The 15,432-nt window shown below is 46.8% G+C and overlaps 1 protein-coding gene across 1 annotated transcript in view; it reads left to right on the top strand.

Annotated features, from left to right (window-relative positions):
- The first annotated feature begins 11,175 nt into the window (after positions 1 to 11,175).
- The window catches only part of LOC139438060 (matrix-remodeling-associated protein 5-like), a 30,755-nt gene continuing 26,498 nt past the window's right edge, over positions 11,176 to 15,432 (top strand). The window contains exon 1 of the mRNA XM_071213195.1: positions 11,176 to 11,364. Coding sequence (XP_071069296.1) covers positions 11,177 to 11,364 — 188 coding nt within the window. The 5' untranslated portion in view covers position 11,176. The remainder of the gene's footprint in view (positions 11,365 to 15,432) is intronic.

Below are 15,432 nucleotides of genomic sequence, written 5' to 3'. Positions count from 1 at the left end.
CATCAGAGTTAAGATGCAGTTTATGTATTGCGGTCTAAACGTGGTCTAAGTCTCTAAAATGTCTGTTATTGGCCAGCTTTTACCAAGAATACTTTTGCCCAGGGGTCAGCAAGCTATGCCTGCAGCCTGTTTTTGTTATGTTCCTTGGGCCGGCCATAGTTTTGAAATGTTTAAATGCTTAAAAAATATGGAAAGAAATGATGTGGGGGCATTTTCGGGACTTGGAGTTGCCCTGAATGATATTGCAGGGACAGGTGCAGGACATTGTATATCATGCCATAACCCACTGAATGGACTGGGGGAGAGTGTGAACTACAATGTAAACTCTAATTCGTGTGGTGCAGCAGTGCTCCAAAATGTATTCACCAAATGCAGTGAATGTGCCACGATGATGAAAGAGGTTGTTGATGTGGGAGGAGTGGGATGGGGTGTGGAGTACATGGGAACCTCTTATACTTTTTAATGTAACATTTTTTTGTGTGTGATCTATGTATCTTTAAAAAAAAGACAAATGAAAAATAAGAAAACAAAAATAATTTAAAAAACATCAAAAGAAGAACATTTCTATGATGTGAAAATGATAGGAAATTAAAGTTCAGTGTCCATAAGTTTTATTAGAACACACACTACAGGAGCTGCCTGCGGAAAGCCCACTACCCTTCGAAAGGAACAAGGACTCTGTGCCCCAGCTCCCATTTTTGTATCTCTGACTGTTGACCTCTTTATTGTAAATAGGCTTCTCCCAAATGACAAGAAAGATGGCGGCGCCCAGTGGTCCTCAGACCTCCTGACTCAGTTTCTCTCAAGGCGATGGAACTCCCTCTTCAGTTTAGCCATGGGTCATGACTGGCCTGTTGTGCACCACGGACCGAGCATTTGGATTGACCCATTAGATTCTGGTTTCTCATCTTTGTGCCAAAATTGTGGCCAGGCAATATGGGTCTGTAAGAACCAGGCACTTTCCATTTGAACCACATTTTTTGGAGTAAAAGAAGGGTAATTCCAAGAAAGTTTGTGTTTCTGCTCATATAAAGGATTAGGGATGTGAATCTCACAAGGAGAGAAAGAAAAAAAATAAAACACATCCATGATACATCGATTTACAATAAATCCAGCTAAAAAGAGAGTTATGCTTCCATTTCCTCTCTTGCAATACTTCCATCGCACTTACATTACTGGTGTATAAACATGGCATTTTAAGTTTGTTACAAGATTACTTACTGCTTCTATGGCAGATGTCAAAGTAACAAATGGAACTGCCTTAATGGACAGGTGGGGTGGGTGGAAGTTTGCAGGCTAATAAGAAATCATGGCCACACCACAGTTTTTCTTCAAGCTAAATATTTTCTTTGCCTTTTCCTTTGTAAGTGATTCAAAGCCGTGTTTACAAGCTTCATTTTCTCATGCATGCTTTCTATTGAGTTCGATGATTTTTGTCCTTCCACTTTGTTCATTCGTGAGTTCTGTTTACGTGTTTAAATGCCACGTTCCAAAGCATTTTGAGGTGACGCTACTCGAAGTTTAGTTTGGGTCTAGGGCAATCTCTCAACTCGGCTGCTTACAAATACTCACCTGTGTTTACAATCAGGTCAGTTTCAGAATAATGTACTCCCATGATATGCAGAAAAAGTTTGAGAACTTCTCCCCTTGTCTGTTTCTAGGATGACTTAAACATACTCCAAAAGTCACCTCTTGTTCACTAACTGAGCCCACTCTTTCCAACTCATGAAAGCAATTTCTTCCCAAGAAGTATCTCAGTGTCCTCAAAGTGTAGACAGTTTAGAAAACTACACGATATTTCCTCACCAAGAGTGGAGGATAAGATCTCCCTCAGCTTTCCGAGTGCATAAAAATAACATTTTAATGACATGCTTTTACTCTTTCTCACAAGGTTTTAGGTCAGCTTCTATACGACATCCCCTATAAACCACTTGGTTTCTATTCCAAGAGGCAGCTTGCCTACATAAAATGGAATTGGTCAGTGCAGCCCAAAAGGGATTGGAAAAAAAAAGTCTTGACAATTTAACCATATAATTTTGAACATCGTGTATAGCACTCCCCTCTAAAGTGAATATTTTCGTGTTGAAATAAGGCTCATTTGCACTTTTTATTTTGAAAAGTGAGAGGAGCCTTGGCTTTTTGTGGACTTGTCTCCCAGAGCACAGGTCTTTGAAGGCATCGACCCGCTACTGGCAGGCTCCTCTCTGCCTGCCCCTCTTTGCGTTGTGGTATGGGGGTGGGAGAGAGAGTAGAATTCCATGATCTCACCCCTCAGTTTCCTAGGACTGCCCTAACAAATTAATACAAACATGGAGACTTAAACAACAGACATTTATGCCTCTGGTTCAGGGGACCAGAATTCTGATATCAAGAATTTGGCAGGACTGTATTTCCCCCGAGGTCTATAGAAAAGATTCCTTTCTTGGCTCTTCCAGCTTCGTTTGTGGCAAACATTGGTGCTCTTTGTCTCGTGGCTGCATCACTCCAATTGCTGCCTCCTCCATGTGCATTTGGCTTCTTCTCCTGCATCTGTGTGTGCTTCTGTTCAAATTTCCTCTCCTTATACGGACACTGGACATATTGGATTAGGGTCCACCCTCATGCAGTTTGTCCTCATCTTTTTTTTTTTTTAAATACAAGCTCTTATTTATTTATTTATTTATTTATTTCTCTCCCCTTCCCCACCCCCCACCCCGGTTGTCTGTTCTCTGTGTCTATTTTCTGCGTCTTCTTTGTCCACTTCCTTTGTTGTCAGCGGCACGGGAATCTGTGTTTCTTTTTGTTGTGTCATCTTGCTGTGTCAGCTCTCCATGTGTGCAGCGCCGTTCTTGGGCAGGCTGCACTTTCTTTCGCACTGGGCGGCTCTCCTTATGGGGTGCACTCCTTGCGCATGGGGCTCCTCTACACAGGGGACACCCCTGCGTGGCAGGGCACTCCTTGTGCACATCAGCACTGCTTGTGGGTCAGCTCCACATGGGTCAAGGAGGCCCGGGGTTTGAACCACGGACCTTCCATGTGGTAGAAGGATGCTGTAACCACTGGGCCAAGTCCGCTTCCCTGTCCTTATCTTAATTAACTATATCTTCAAAGACCCTACCTCCAAACAAGTTTAAGAGACCAAAAGTCGGGCTTGCACATATGTTTGCCCCATTACGGTTGGTCTTCTGGCAAGCAGAATTTGGGGTAGAAACAATGAATGAATGCCTTCCATTTCACCCAGAAATTCCATGATGACTCTAAGCTTTTACTTTGGGTTGCTACCTGGAGCAGTTTGATATAGTTATGGATTCCAAAAATAGACACTGGATTATGTTTGTAAACTCACCTGTGCCTGGGTATGATTCAATTATGATTAGGGCTTTGATTGGGCCACGTCAGTAAGGCATTGAGTCCCTGCCCCTTGGTGGGTGGGGACTCACAGACGAAAGACGTGGCAAAGGACAGAGTTGGAGCTTTAATGTTGGAGTCTTGAGCTAGAGTCCCAGGAAGGAAGCACACAGAGGAGCTTGGTCATGAGGAAACAGAGAAGGCCCTAGGAAGAGAATCAAGCTGCTCACCTAATAATCTACAGCTGGCTTTGTGGAGAAAACAGAGTTGCTGAGCCTGGAGAGAAATGAACCCCAAGAAGAGAGGAACCCAGAAAGCCTGAACCCGGGCAGATGTCAGCAGCCATCTTGCTCCAACTTGTGGCCGCAGACTTTGGTGAGGGAAGTAACTTACACTTTTTGGCCTGGTAACTGTAAGCTCCCACCCCAAATAAATACCCTTTATAAAAATGAACCAATTTCTGGTATTTTGCATCAGCACCCTTTTGGCTGGCTAATATACTACCAAACTAGTTGGGCAGAACTTTCTCCAGACTATTTCTCAGACACAATTCAACTGAGCTGGAAAGATCTCAGTTGCTTCTCTGGCCTTCCATATTTTATTTTAAAATACATGCTGTTCTTTTTCTTCTGTTTCTTTTTAAATGCCATTGAGGGAATCTGGAAGCCTTTTAGCAAATGCAATAACACAGGAGATTTCTAATGATTATGTTGTGCATGAAAAAAAGCAAAACAAAAACATCCCTCAAATCCAGCTAGATGGCCAGTAGCCTGTCCTGGGAGTGGATTTTACATGGAACATTCTTGAAAGGCTGCTTCTGCTCAAATAAAGATACATCCTCAAGCTATTGGTGTACCCCTGGGATTTTCCGGCTATGCAAGTCCAAGAGCACTGAGAGATTTCCTGTGTAGACATTCCCCCTCCCCCCCAATCATCTCAGAGAGTCCAGGATCAGAATTTCCCCTGATTATGAAGGCTGTGAAGCAGTGGAGTATACAGGCACGTGACTCAGAAATTACTTTTACAAACCCTACTAAACAAAGAACCGTGAAACCACGTGGCATTCCACAGACGCGCTGAAAACATTAAACCCTCGCGTTGACATCTGAAGCTTTAAGAGCTTCGTCCTGCAAGAGAAAGAGCTACAAGCCTCTCCAGACATGCTGCCTTGGGCTAAAGAGTTGCCTAACAGCGTGAAACCCAAGGAGGAGAGTTACGAGAAATGGCCTTATGGCTTTCCAAATGATATTGATGAGCTTCAGATGCGGAGCAGGTGCAAGGCTCAGCTCTCTCTAGTCATGGCTGTATTCAGTTGTCCCAAGAGCTCCAAGAGGTGGGTGAACCTGTCCTCATTTCACCTAGGAGAAAGCTGATCCTTCCAGGCCACCCAGCTGGGAAATTGCAGGATGGGGGTGGCGCATTGAGCACAGCCATCTGACTCAATTACCTCTTGCTCTGTGGACAGTCAAAGTAGCTCCAAGACTCCGAGGAAGGAGAGCAGATTTGAGGGGACCTGGGATGGGACCAATAAGTTCCTTCCACAGCAAGAAGCTGCAGGGACTTTGGAGTCTCTGCCATCCCCGCAGTTTTAAGGGAATAGGAGCCCATCTTGTAAACCCGTAAAAGCGAGCAGAGGAGCCTGGGGAGCTCAATTTAAAAAGCAGACCCTTAAAGCAATGCCTTTTCCAACTACAGCCTTTTAAGAACTGCTACCCTTAGGGGCATTTGTACAGTCAGGATTTGCGGCAAAAGTGAATAGGACGATTGGGGTTGTAAAAAAAAAACCAAAAAAAACCGTTTCCAAATTCACAGATGTCTTTTTTTTTTCCTTTTGCCAAGGGTCCTTTTTTTAAAAGATGTTTTTATGTTTATTTTTTTATTCAATTGTCTTTTTAAAGGATACATAAATCACTAAAAATGTTGCATGAAAAAATATAAGAGGTTCCCATATCCCCCACGCCCCACCCCACTCCTCCCACATCAATCACCTCCTTCATCATCGTGGCATATTGATTGCATTTGGTGAATACATTTTGGAGCACTGCTGCATGCATGGATTATAACTCACATTGTAGTTCACATGCATGGATTATAGTTGCCCCAGTCCATTCAGTGGATTATGGCAGGATGTATAATGTCCAGTATCTGTCTCTGCAATATCATCACAGATGTCTTTTGTAGCTCAAAGAACACAATGGGCAAACGTTGATGATGAAGTACATATTGTTAAAATTCTGGCACAAGGAGCTGCGTTAAAGGGAAGAGTGGAGAAAGTAACAGTTAATAAAGTCACTCTGTGCATCAGGCAACAAGCTTCTTGGAATCCATCAAATTAGGTGACCTCTAGCTACTACTGTGACCCCAGACTCTTGTGAATCGTTCAGCTCCATACTATTCTTTGGCGCAACAGATGTTCCTAGGTAGAACCGTGGACCAAGGTTTCACTCATGCCTTGCCACCCTCTGCATAGTGGAATTTTTAGGGAGCAGGTGAATTTAATTTAACCAACATGTCTTAAAAAACAGTCTTTAGTCAAGGGGCTGTGTTGGCACTTTCAGAGATTCAAAAATTAATAAAACCTGGTTCCACTCATGGCGCTAACCAGCCGGAAAGCAGGCAGTGCTGGCAGGAGAAACGCCAAAACAAAAGGACTAAATACATCAAAATATTGATTTTTAGAAGTTACTGGGGAAGTGGGTGTGGCTCAAGTAATAAGTCCTCTGCCTACCATAAGGGAGGACCTGGGTTTGATCCCTGGAGCCTCCTAGTGAAAAAAGAAGAAAAGAAAGTGGGCCCACGTGGTGAGCCAGTGCCCACGTGGTGAGCCGAGTGCCCATGTGGTGAGCTAAGGGCCCAGACAAGTGCCCACATGGCGAGCTGAGTGCCCGTGTGACAAGCCGAGCCGAGTGCCCACATGGCGAGCTGAGTGCCCGTGTGGCAAACCGAGCCAAGTGCCCACAGGTGAGTGCCCATGTGGTGAGCCACTGCCTGCTGGTGAGCCAGTGCCTGCGCACGTGAGTCACGCAGCAAGATGATGACGCAACAAAAGAGAGATGAAGGAGACAGTCAAAGTGAAGCACGGCAGAAACCAGGAACTGAGGTGGTACAATTGACAGGGAACCTCTCTCCACATCAGAGATCCCCAGGATGGAATTCCATTAAATCTTAGAAGAGAAAGACGAGAAGGGATGACAAAAAAAAAGAGAAATAGATGCAGAAGAATAGACACAGCAGAGTGGGGGCAAAAAAAAAAAAGTTACTGAACCACGTTTGAGAATCGGTGATGATTTTTTTCATGCACTGGTTTTACAAAGGATGGTCTGTAACTTTTCTAATCTACACATTTATTTAAAGAATTCAAGCTCATTCATTCCTTTAGTCATCCATTAATTGAGCACCTGTTGTATACTAAACTCTGTGCTAGTTTCCAGGTCTCCAGAAACTACCTTGCAACAAGAAGAGGGTCAGAGAGTGACAACAAATGGCCATGATTGGCCACGGCTGCTACTGTTGGGAAACGCGATGAAACGTAGTGAACATTTGAGGAGATCCCCAAGCAACAGTGCCAAGAAGGAAAAGAGTGCCCCCAAACAAGGACCTGGAGATGAGAAAAGCATGGGCATTCAGCATGGAGAAAGGAAAGCCATCTGCCACCAGGTCTGGCAAGCCAGGTGCATCAGTAGATGTGACACACCTGGGATGGGCCAGGAAGAACATGGCTTGTCACACATCACCCATGGAAAGAGTTAAACTGTATCAAAGATTATGGCAGCTGTCTGGATTTTAATGAAGGAAAGAAGGAATTGTTGGAGAAAGAGGCTGAGGGAAGCTAATGCCCATACCAAGGCAGTGGAGAGAAAAAAACACCAGCCTAAAAGGGTCTTGGTTCAAATCCCCTAGTCCCCGTGACTCATTGAATAAGAGTCTGTAACAGACAGGCAGATGGCTTGAGTTTCTAGCTGGCCAGGTGGATGACACTCCATTAATGAAGATAAGGAGAAGTTCTGCAGTTTTGTTTTTTATTTTAATCAGTGGGTTTTGGACATGCTGAGAAACTGGGTACCTGAAAGCATTATTTGATGCGCACCGTTCTTAAAAAGTAAGGTTACAGAAGAAGTGACTCAACCGTTTTAAGAACCCGTGTCCATTATGATCTCTGTGGAGGCCCACCTGGACAGGTGCAGGGGGAATTTCCAGATGCAGCATTTCCTAGGTGAAACTAAGATGCCCAGACTCCATGCTTCTGAAGCAATTGATCTTGGACTCATTTCTGTTTTTTTTTTTTTCCTCTCCCTTTATTTTTTTTTAAATGTTACTTTCAAAAAATATGAGGTCCCCATATACCCCCCACTCGAATTTTCTTTTCTTAAGCCATTTTTTTCTTCTTAAATCACTGGTTTTTTCCTTTTTTATTTTTTTAAAATGTTACATTCAAAAAATATGAGGTTCCCACATACCCCCCCACCCCCCTCACCCCACTCCTCCCACATCCACAACCTCTTTCATCATCATGGCACATTCATTGCATTTGGTGAATACACTTTGGAACACTGCTGCACCACATGCATAACGGTTTACATCGTGGTTTACCCTCTCCCCCAGTCCACCCAGTGGGCCGTGGGAGGACACACAACGTCCAGCATCTGTCCCTGCAGCACCACCCACGACAACTCCAAGTCCTGAAAATGAAGAGACGTGGTGTGGGGGCATTTTCAGGACTCATTTCTTGCTGCCACTCAACAGCGCCTGGGGGAGTGTCGAGCTCTGGGCAGCTACCAAAAGGACAGCTGGAAGGGTTCCTTCCCTGAAACAGGCAGACCCTGGAGGTACTTCTCTTCACAGCAGGGATTCTCCTTTTGTCGTAGACTCCGCGCTTTTGCCCCAGGAGACCTCGGCTGGTGACCCTCTCCCCTTAATCCCTTGTTATCTTTCCCAGATCTGACTCCTTCTGGAAGACAGAGGACCTCCTCCTCCCTCCCCACCCCTGCGCAAGAGACACACTGTCTTCTTCAGCCCCCTTCCTTGCGCCCTCCCCGGGCCATCCCCACGCCTCCGGTCCACCAGGCTCCCCAAACTTCCCAGTCTGCCCTGCCCCTAGGCTCCCCCAGCAGAGGATGGAGAGCTGCTCCAACCTTCCTGGCAGTTGGATGCTGGCGGGGGAGGGAGGCGGGCTGCGGGGAACCGCAGGAGCGGCGGGAAGGCGTGGCCGCGAGTCTCAGGTTGCAGCGCGGCCCGGAGCGCGCGGGGAGCCGGCGGGGCGCAGCCGCTGCAGCCTGCACTCGGGCTCCCAGGCGCTGCCAGAGAAAAACCCTGCCTCGCAGGGAGGAGCGCAAGCCCTGTGCCTTCCCTCTGCCCTCAAAGGAAAGAAAACGTTTCCAACTCTGCTGGGAGCGGACTTTGGGCAGCCCCGACCCGCTTCTGCGTCTCCGCCGCGGGAAACCCGGGGTTTCTCAGGCGCGAAGACTTCTCCACGCCCCCAGCCGCGCGTCTGCCTTCGCTCCCCCGCACTCCTTCCAGCGCCCGTGGGAGAGAGATGCCCCGCCGGGGCGAGGCGCAATGAGGAGGCGAGACGAGGGCTGAGCGCACAGCGGCCGCGGCCAGGGTCCCTGGGCTCGGCCCGGCGCCCGTCTCCCCGGGGTGGGGCCGGGTGGGGGTGGACCGAGGCGTGGACTCGCGGAAGCCTCCGCGGCGACGGCAATAAAAGGACTCGCCGCGTCTCGCTGGGAAGCCGCGCCGCCCTGCCCCTGGCCCCGGCAAGGCATGGCCCCCGAGGATCCCCGGCGGTGACTCGCTCGCCCGGCCCTGTGGATGCTCCGGGCGCGCCGCCCCCGCTCGTCGCGGCTTCCCCAGGCCAGGTGAGAACCGGCGGCGGCCCGGGCGCGCGGGAGCCGCGGGCTCTACCTCTGCAGGGGGAGGTGGAAGGGCATTGGGGGCGCTCTAGGGAAGGACTGGGGGCGGGCGCAAGGGCAAAGAGGCACGCTGAAGTGTTTCCAGGCGCTGTTTTAAACCGCAGAGTTAAGATCCGGGAGAGAAGCTGGAGAAGGCTTGAGGGAGGGAGGCAGGAGGCTTTGAATCGGATTGAGTATTTGCAGACACCTTCCTTCTCGCCCTCGCTCGCTCTCCCCTTCCCCACGTACGTCCAGCCACCGCCTCCATCCATCTCTGGATTCTGGGGAGCTGCCAATGGGATTCCCAAGTGGAGCCGCTGCTGTCAGCGCTTGGGAAAGGCGAAAGAACAGTTGGAGCTCCTCGGCTCCCGGTTCTAAGCCGCCGCCTTCTCCTCCTGAGGCTTTCCTTGCAGAGCGGGCTGCAGGCGCGCGGAAGCTGGGAAACTCATCACGAGGAGAGACGGGGACTGGTGCCGGCCGCGGGCGGAGGGGACCGGTGGGCTACCCGAGCCGCGTTGGGGGACGCGCCTCCTTTTCCTGCGCCGCGGGTCCGGCGCGTCGGAGCGGGCCTTGGAAAGCGGCCAGGGGCGCGGGGGCCCCCAGCGGGAGAGAAGGCGGGCTGCTTCCCGGGGTTCGCGGGCTGTCCCTGGGGAATCCTTGCAGGCGCAGGCCGAGTGGCCTGGCCGGGGCGGCCTCGGGGCTGGCGTTCCCGGACGCGCATTCGCACGACCTCTGGGGACGCAGGAGGGCGAGCGAAACCCGGCTCCGGAGCAGCTGGGAAGCCTCGGCAAGGTCCACCCGTGGGCTCAGGGCCTGGAAGCCGCCCGGTTCCCCGGGTGAAGCGCGCGGGCAGGGGCGCGGAAGGCCCGGGGCCGGTGGAGAAACTCCTTGCCAACCTGCGCTCCAGGAGTGGCGCGTGAACTCGCTTTTTTGCCAAGCTGCCTGCACCGCTAGCTCTCTGTGGCCGACGGAAAGGAGAGACGCGCGCGAGTTTAAGGAAATATGTATCTCGAGGATGGAGAAGCAATGGGCGCTGGAGTCCTTCCTTTCCCAGGCTGGGCCAGCGTAGTGTTTGCCATCAGCAGTCAGCGCTTGGCCAGACCAGGGAGGAAAGAAGCGGCATGCGTCTCCGCTGTGGCGTTTGCACTTAAAATTCATTCAAGAGAGGAAAAAGTTGACCAAGGCATGGCCAATGCATGAAAACAAAACAAAAAAACACTCTAATGGATATAACCGGTGTAACCGGACGTTTATCTGAGCTTTTTGCAATCTGCCTCAACATCTTTCTTCAAACATTCCTTTAACGGTTATTTAATTAGTTAATGGCAGAGTTGACGGAAATCCCCCAAATTTGACTCCCCAATAAGCACTGATGCTGCTTCACCTTGATCCTTCGATTCCTTGCAGGTGAAAGAGAAGCCAGTAAACGAACCCACAACTAATGGAATGGATTTCTCCCTAGCGAATGTTTCTTCAAATACTTGAAGACGTTATCAGTAAATCTTCGAGGAACTCCATTACAGGAAGGAAATATTTCTAAAAATGACTTCCCCGGGAAGGGTTTAATTCAAATATATCCAATAAGTAATGGCCCAGGCTTATGGTTGAGAGAGAAACGCAACTGACTATGGGCTGTCATTGGAATCGAATCTCTTTCTCTCTCTGTGCGTGTATGTGCGCGTATGCGCCTGTGTTTAATCCACGGCTACAGCACGATAATATCAGAGGCAGCAGTTAAGGAGTCCGTCCTCTAGAAATGATTAAAGTGAATGAAGAAAGGTTAAAAAAAAAAAAAAGGTTCATATCTTTACGCAACTATTTGAAGTGTCTCCAGAATGTATCATTTGAAGCTCGACACCATAACACATACTTTCTAGGAGTTACTAAAAAGTAGTCGGTGCCACCCAGGGTAACGGCCTCACCTGTTGCGTTCTCCTTCCCCAGGTGAACCGAGCGCCAAGATGCCGGCGCAGGCGCGCTGCGGGCTTCTCTCCGTGGTGCTGATTCTGCTTTGGCGATGTCCATCAGCTGTTTTCGGCTGCCCTCACCCCTGCGCCTGCTACGTCCCCAGCGAAGTCCACTGCACCTTTCGCTCCCTGATTTCCGTTCCCGCTGGGATTTCCAAACATGTGGAAAGAATCAATTTGGGGTTTGTACCACATTCTCGCGGAACCCTTCCAATGTCCTTGCGCTTGGATGTATTGGTTTGCGTACACGTGTGTGTTCTTGTCACTTCTTATGTCTATCCTCTTTGTTGATCCATCTAGTCTAATCTGCCTCGATAAAGTCACAGTTTGCCACTGTCCTAATTACAATCCTTTGAGCTGGTTGTATCCATTAGCTGCAATCACTGTGGTTGCGTTTACTAGCAAAGACTTACGGAGGAATCAGTTGGACAAGAGGTTTTCCTGGGTGACAGGGCTCTCTAATTTGTAGATACAAATGCAGAGGACACACACACACGAGAAGATTATTTCAATGGAAACTTCAGAAAATGTTTAAGAATAATAAAAGGAATAAGTAGAGCATCCGTGATCTTTAGTCATCTAGATAATGCGATTGTGACTTTGGAGAAATACAAGTTACATCAAGTTTTGCTTATTTAAAATAATAATGTATATAAGGGTTTGGGGGGGCATTTCAGAAAAATTTTTATATTTTAATTGACTTTATGCATACATATTTTCTATACATAAATTTTCATTGATATGAATTACAGGTACTAATGGATAGTCTCAAGTGTAAACAATTACTTGTATTTCTTCAACAAACTATTTTAGCTATTATCTAACATTGCAAAATCAGCAAAATAATATATAGTTTTATGAATATCTACTGCTGGGAGGTTTTAATAAATTGAAATAACCCAAACTTTAGTCAATGAACAAATAATTGTAAGTGTGTCAAGATATTTTAGAGTCTGGATTTTTTTTTTTAAGCCTTGCACTTCTAGGATATAGTAAGATCCAGTAGTAGAATAAGACTGGATGGAAAGTTAAGACAATAAGATGAAAATCCTTCCTCACCCAAGGAAACAGACCACCACTAAATCGTTTTCTCAATAAAATCTTGAGAAGACTTACCATATGAATGCCTGGAAATCTGGCCATGAGGATGATAACTCAGTAGGGAAAACAATCTGGCTTTGCTGGAAGGGTTTCCCGTTTTACAATCGTACAGTCTGTTAGGATACCTAATTTGTCAAACGCGAGTGAAAGAATAGGAAGGCGCTAAAGCCAAGTTGGAACAAAGCTGCATGAGCTGTGCATGTCTGCACGGGGGTGGCGGAATTGAGCTTTATCTATGAATTCCCTTCTTTATTTCACTTCCTCTTATGCAAAACGGTTACTTTCAGGAATTGTCTGCACATGAACCATTTTTAACTCATTGTTCAGAAAGAGAACAGATCAGGGACATGCTGGGAATGACCAATTAATCCCTACATCCTAGCCCTTTGGCAGAGTACTCATTTGAGGGTTCTGTCAAACAGGGATTGGAAGGAAGAGGATAACTATGTCCCAGGAGTCAGCTGTGTCTGTGTTGGGTGTTGAAACAGGGGTGTCAGTTTGGAAATGGGTGCAGGGAAGTTATTGCATGCACCCTCCCAAGAGGATGCTAATTGCCTGATGGGTTTAGACTTGCAGAGAGCAAGACTATCAACTGAAGGGTTGTTTGCATTTTTATTTAATCTCTGAGATGTGTTTCTTCTTGCCCCTCTTTCAACTCAAGTGGTTTGTGGGCAGAACACCTTACTAACCTTTAAATTAGGACATAGATTCTGGTGATTTCCTTTTAAACAATTAACGACAAACACAATGATTCAAGGTACCCAAAGGCTTCACCGCTAGAATAAAAGAAAGATAACAAAAATGTGTCCTTTCTGTACTACCGTCAAAGTAGATATACTGAGATATTATAATAGTAAAGATTTAAAACTTAAGGGAATGTTCCCTATATATTTGTTCCATTTGCCTAACCTGGTAGACTGTGTTAATGAATGACTTTTTATCATTCTTATAATATCACAGTAGTATTTCTGAAAATCAGTCTCAAAGTAGATAATGAAGCTAGTATGATATATTTTGATGGGGTGTGAGAGAGAAGCAAGAGGAATATCTAAAATATAGAACTCAGAGTCTGAGCTGTTTTCTAGCACTTTGGAGAGACTATAAAACTCTCACGGAATAAGGATTTGTTGGCAGAGTCCTCATAAAACTTGCATTTGCACACAGCTGTCATTAGATTCTAGGTCAGCATTGAAAGAAAGGTCTGCTTTTCCCTATTTGGACAGTCTCAATGATTTTCCATAAATTACTTCCCAAATACTTTTGAGTAAACAGAAAAAAAATTATCTACCTGGCACCTAATTTACAGATTTTTAATAATTTTTTGGTCTTAATTAAAATACTCATTTTGATGGCATCATTGTGAAACTTCCCAAATGCCCCGATTTGTCTTTTCTATTTTAAATGCTGCTTTGTAGCTAGCATCCATGTACCTTTCTAACAGAGGTCATCTGATAGAAACATTTCTCTTAGTGTGCTAGATAGTTGGTTACTGGCAATCAACAGGCAACAAAGATGATCTGAAAAGGAGGCTGCATGACTAGTAAATTGTAGAGCTCCTTCCAAAGGTCATCTAAGTCTCTAGCCAGGCTCCCTTTCCATAGCAGCATACTAGTATCCACCATGTCTCTGCCAAATTTTAGGAGTATACAGAGAGTTCGCATCCACACCTACAGGGCTGGCAGGGAAAACAATTCCTCCCCCACTTGATTCCCAGGTGATTCTCTTGGCTTTTGTCTGTCCCAGAGAATTTTCCCTATCCTAACTCTGGTGCCAGCAGATTCTGCAGCTTTGTGATCCCTCTTAAAAAGAGGTACCAGGAAGATGGTATAGGAAGGCAGGTTCCTGAACAGATCTTCTCCCCTCCTGGACCTTTGGGAGCCCCCTGGCCGGGGGAATTTATTCAGACATGAGGAAATTTCAACCATGACATTGCTCTGTACTAGACCATCTTCCCTTCTCCAACTTTATGGAATGTAAGAGAGACTTTCAATACAGTTGGACATCAAGTCAGATCTGAGGGTCTTGCTCACGAAGGCTGCAGAAACACTTGTCACCACACTATTGCTCTCAAATAGGTTGAGGAAATCAAGCTCTTTCTGACTCATTTTAGAGAATGAGACCTACCTCCTCCTTCTGGGCCCTCCACTTTTCTCTACCTGCAGGCTCTCCTTAGGTGACATCATCCTCTTCTTGGGTTTTAAAGCATCACTCATTCTGCCTGATGTGCATCTTGAGTTTCCCTCTCAATCTCAAGCTCCAGCCTCGTCTACCTCCACCAAAATTCTTGCAAATGGAACACGGCAAAACAAAATTCTGGATCGTTTTCCCCAAGCCTATCTTTCCCATCTCAACAATCAGCACCAAAATCCACTCATTTGCTCAAATCTAAGGAGAAGTCATTCTTTCTGATCTGGTCTTCTTTCCCAAATCCACCAATTAGTAATGCCTGTTGGCTCTTCCTCTAAGCATGTCTGGGAACTTCCCATTTGCCTTCATCTCTAATGCAAAAGATCAGCATCCTCCATGGCATTCCTTTAACCATCTCTTTCCTAGTCTCCTGCTTTCTCTAGCACCCCACTCATGCCATGGTTGGAGTTGTCACTTCAGCACCTAATTCCATTTGTGTCATTCCATTCCTTAAAACCTCCCCGGGGTCTTCTCATTGCATCTGGAATAAAGAAAATAAACACCTCAATCTCTCCTCCAAGGTTCTCGATTACCTGGTCTCTGCCAAACCACACCCGTCTCACCTGGTGCCACTCTTCCTCTTCTTTGCTCTGTTTCCAGACGAAACACAGGATCAAAGAAATGGAAAATGGTTTAGAGGTTGATATCCATTCCCTTTTGTGTGCTTTCCAGTCCAGACAGATTTGTGGTAGAATTCTGAGTGAAGGCAGTCAGTTGAGGTGGCACATCTGTATAGGCTCTCTAGGGTTGGAGCATTTCTCAAACTCAGCACCATTGACGTGTGGGGCTGAATTGTTCTTTCTTATGGGGGCCATCCTGTGCATTGTAGGGTACTCAAGAACATCCCCGGATTCCACTCACTTGATGTCAAGCAGCTGCTCCCTCCCAACAGGACAACCAAAAGTATCTCCTGACATTGCCAGATGTCCCCTTACAGGCACGGTTGTCCTCCATAGAGCACC

The sequence above is a fragment of the Dasypus novemcinctus genome, chromosome X (genome assembly GCF_030445035.2).
Source record: "Dasypus novemcinctus isolate mDasNov1 chromosome X, mDasNov1.1.hap2, whole genome shotgun sequence".
Lineage (NCBI taxonomy): Eukaryota > Metazoa > Chordata > Mammalia > Cingulata > Dasypodidae > Dasypus > Dasypus novemcinctus.
The sequence above is the reverse complement of the archived record's forward strand: the minus strand, read 5'-3'. Positions and strand labels throughout refer to the sequence as shown.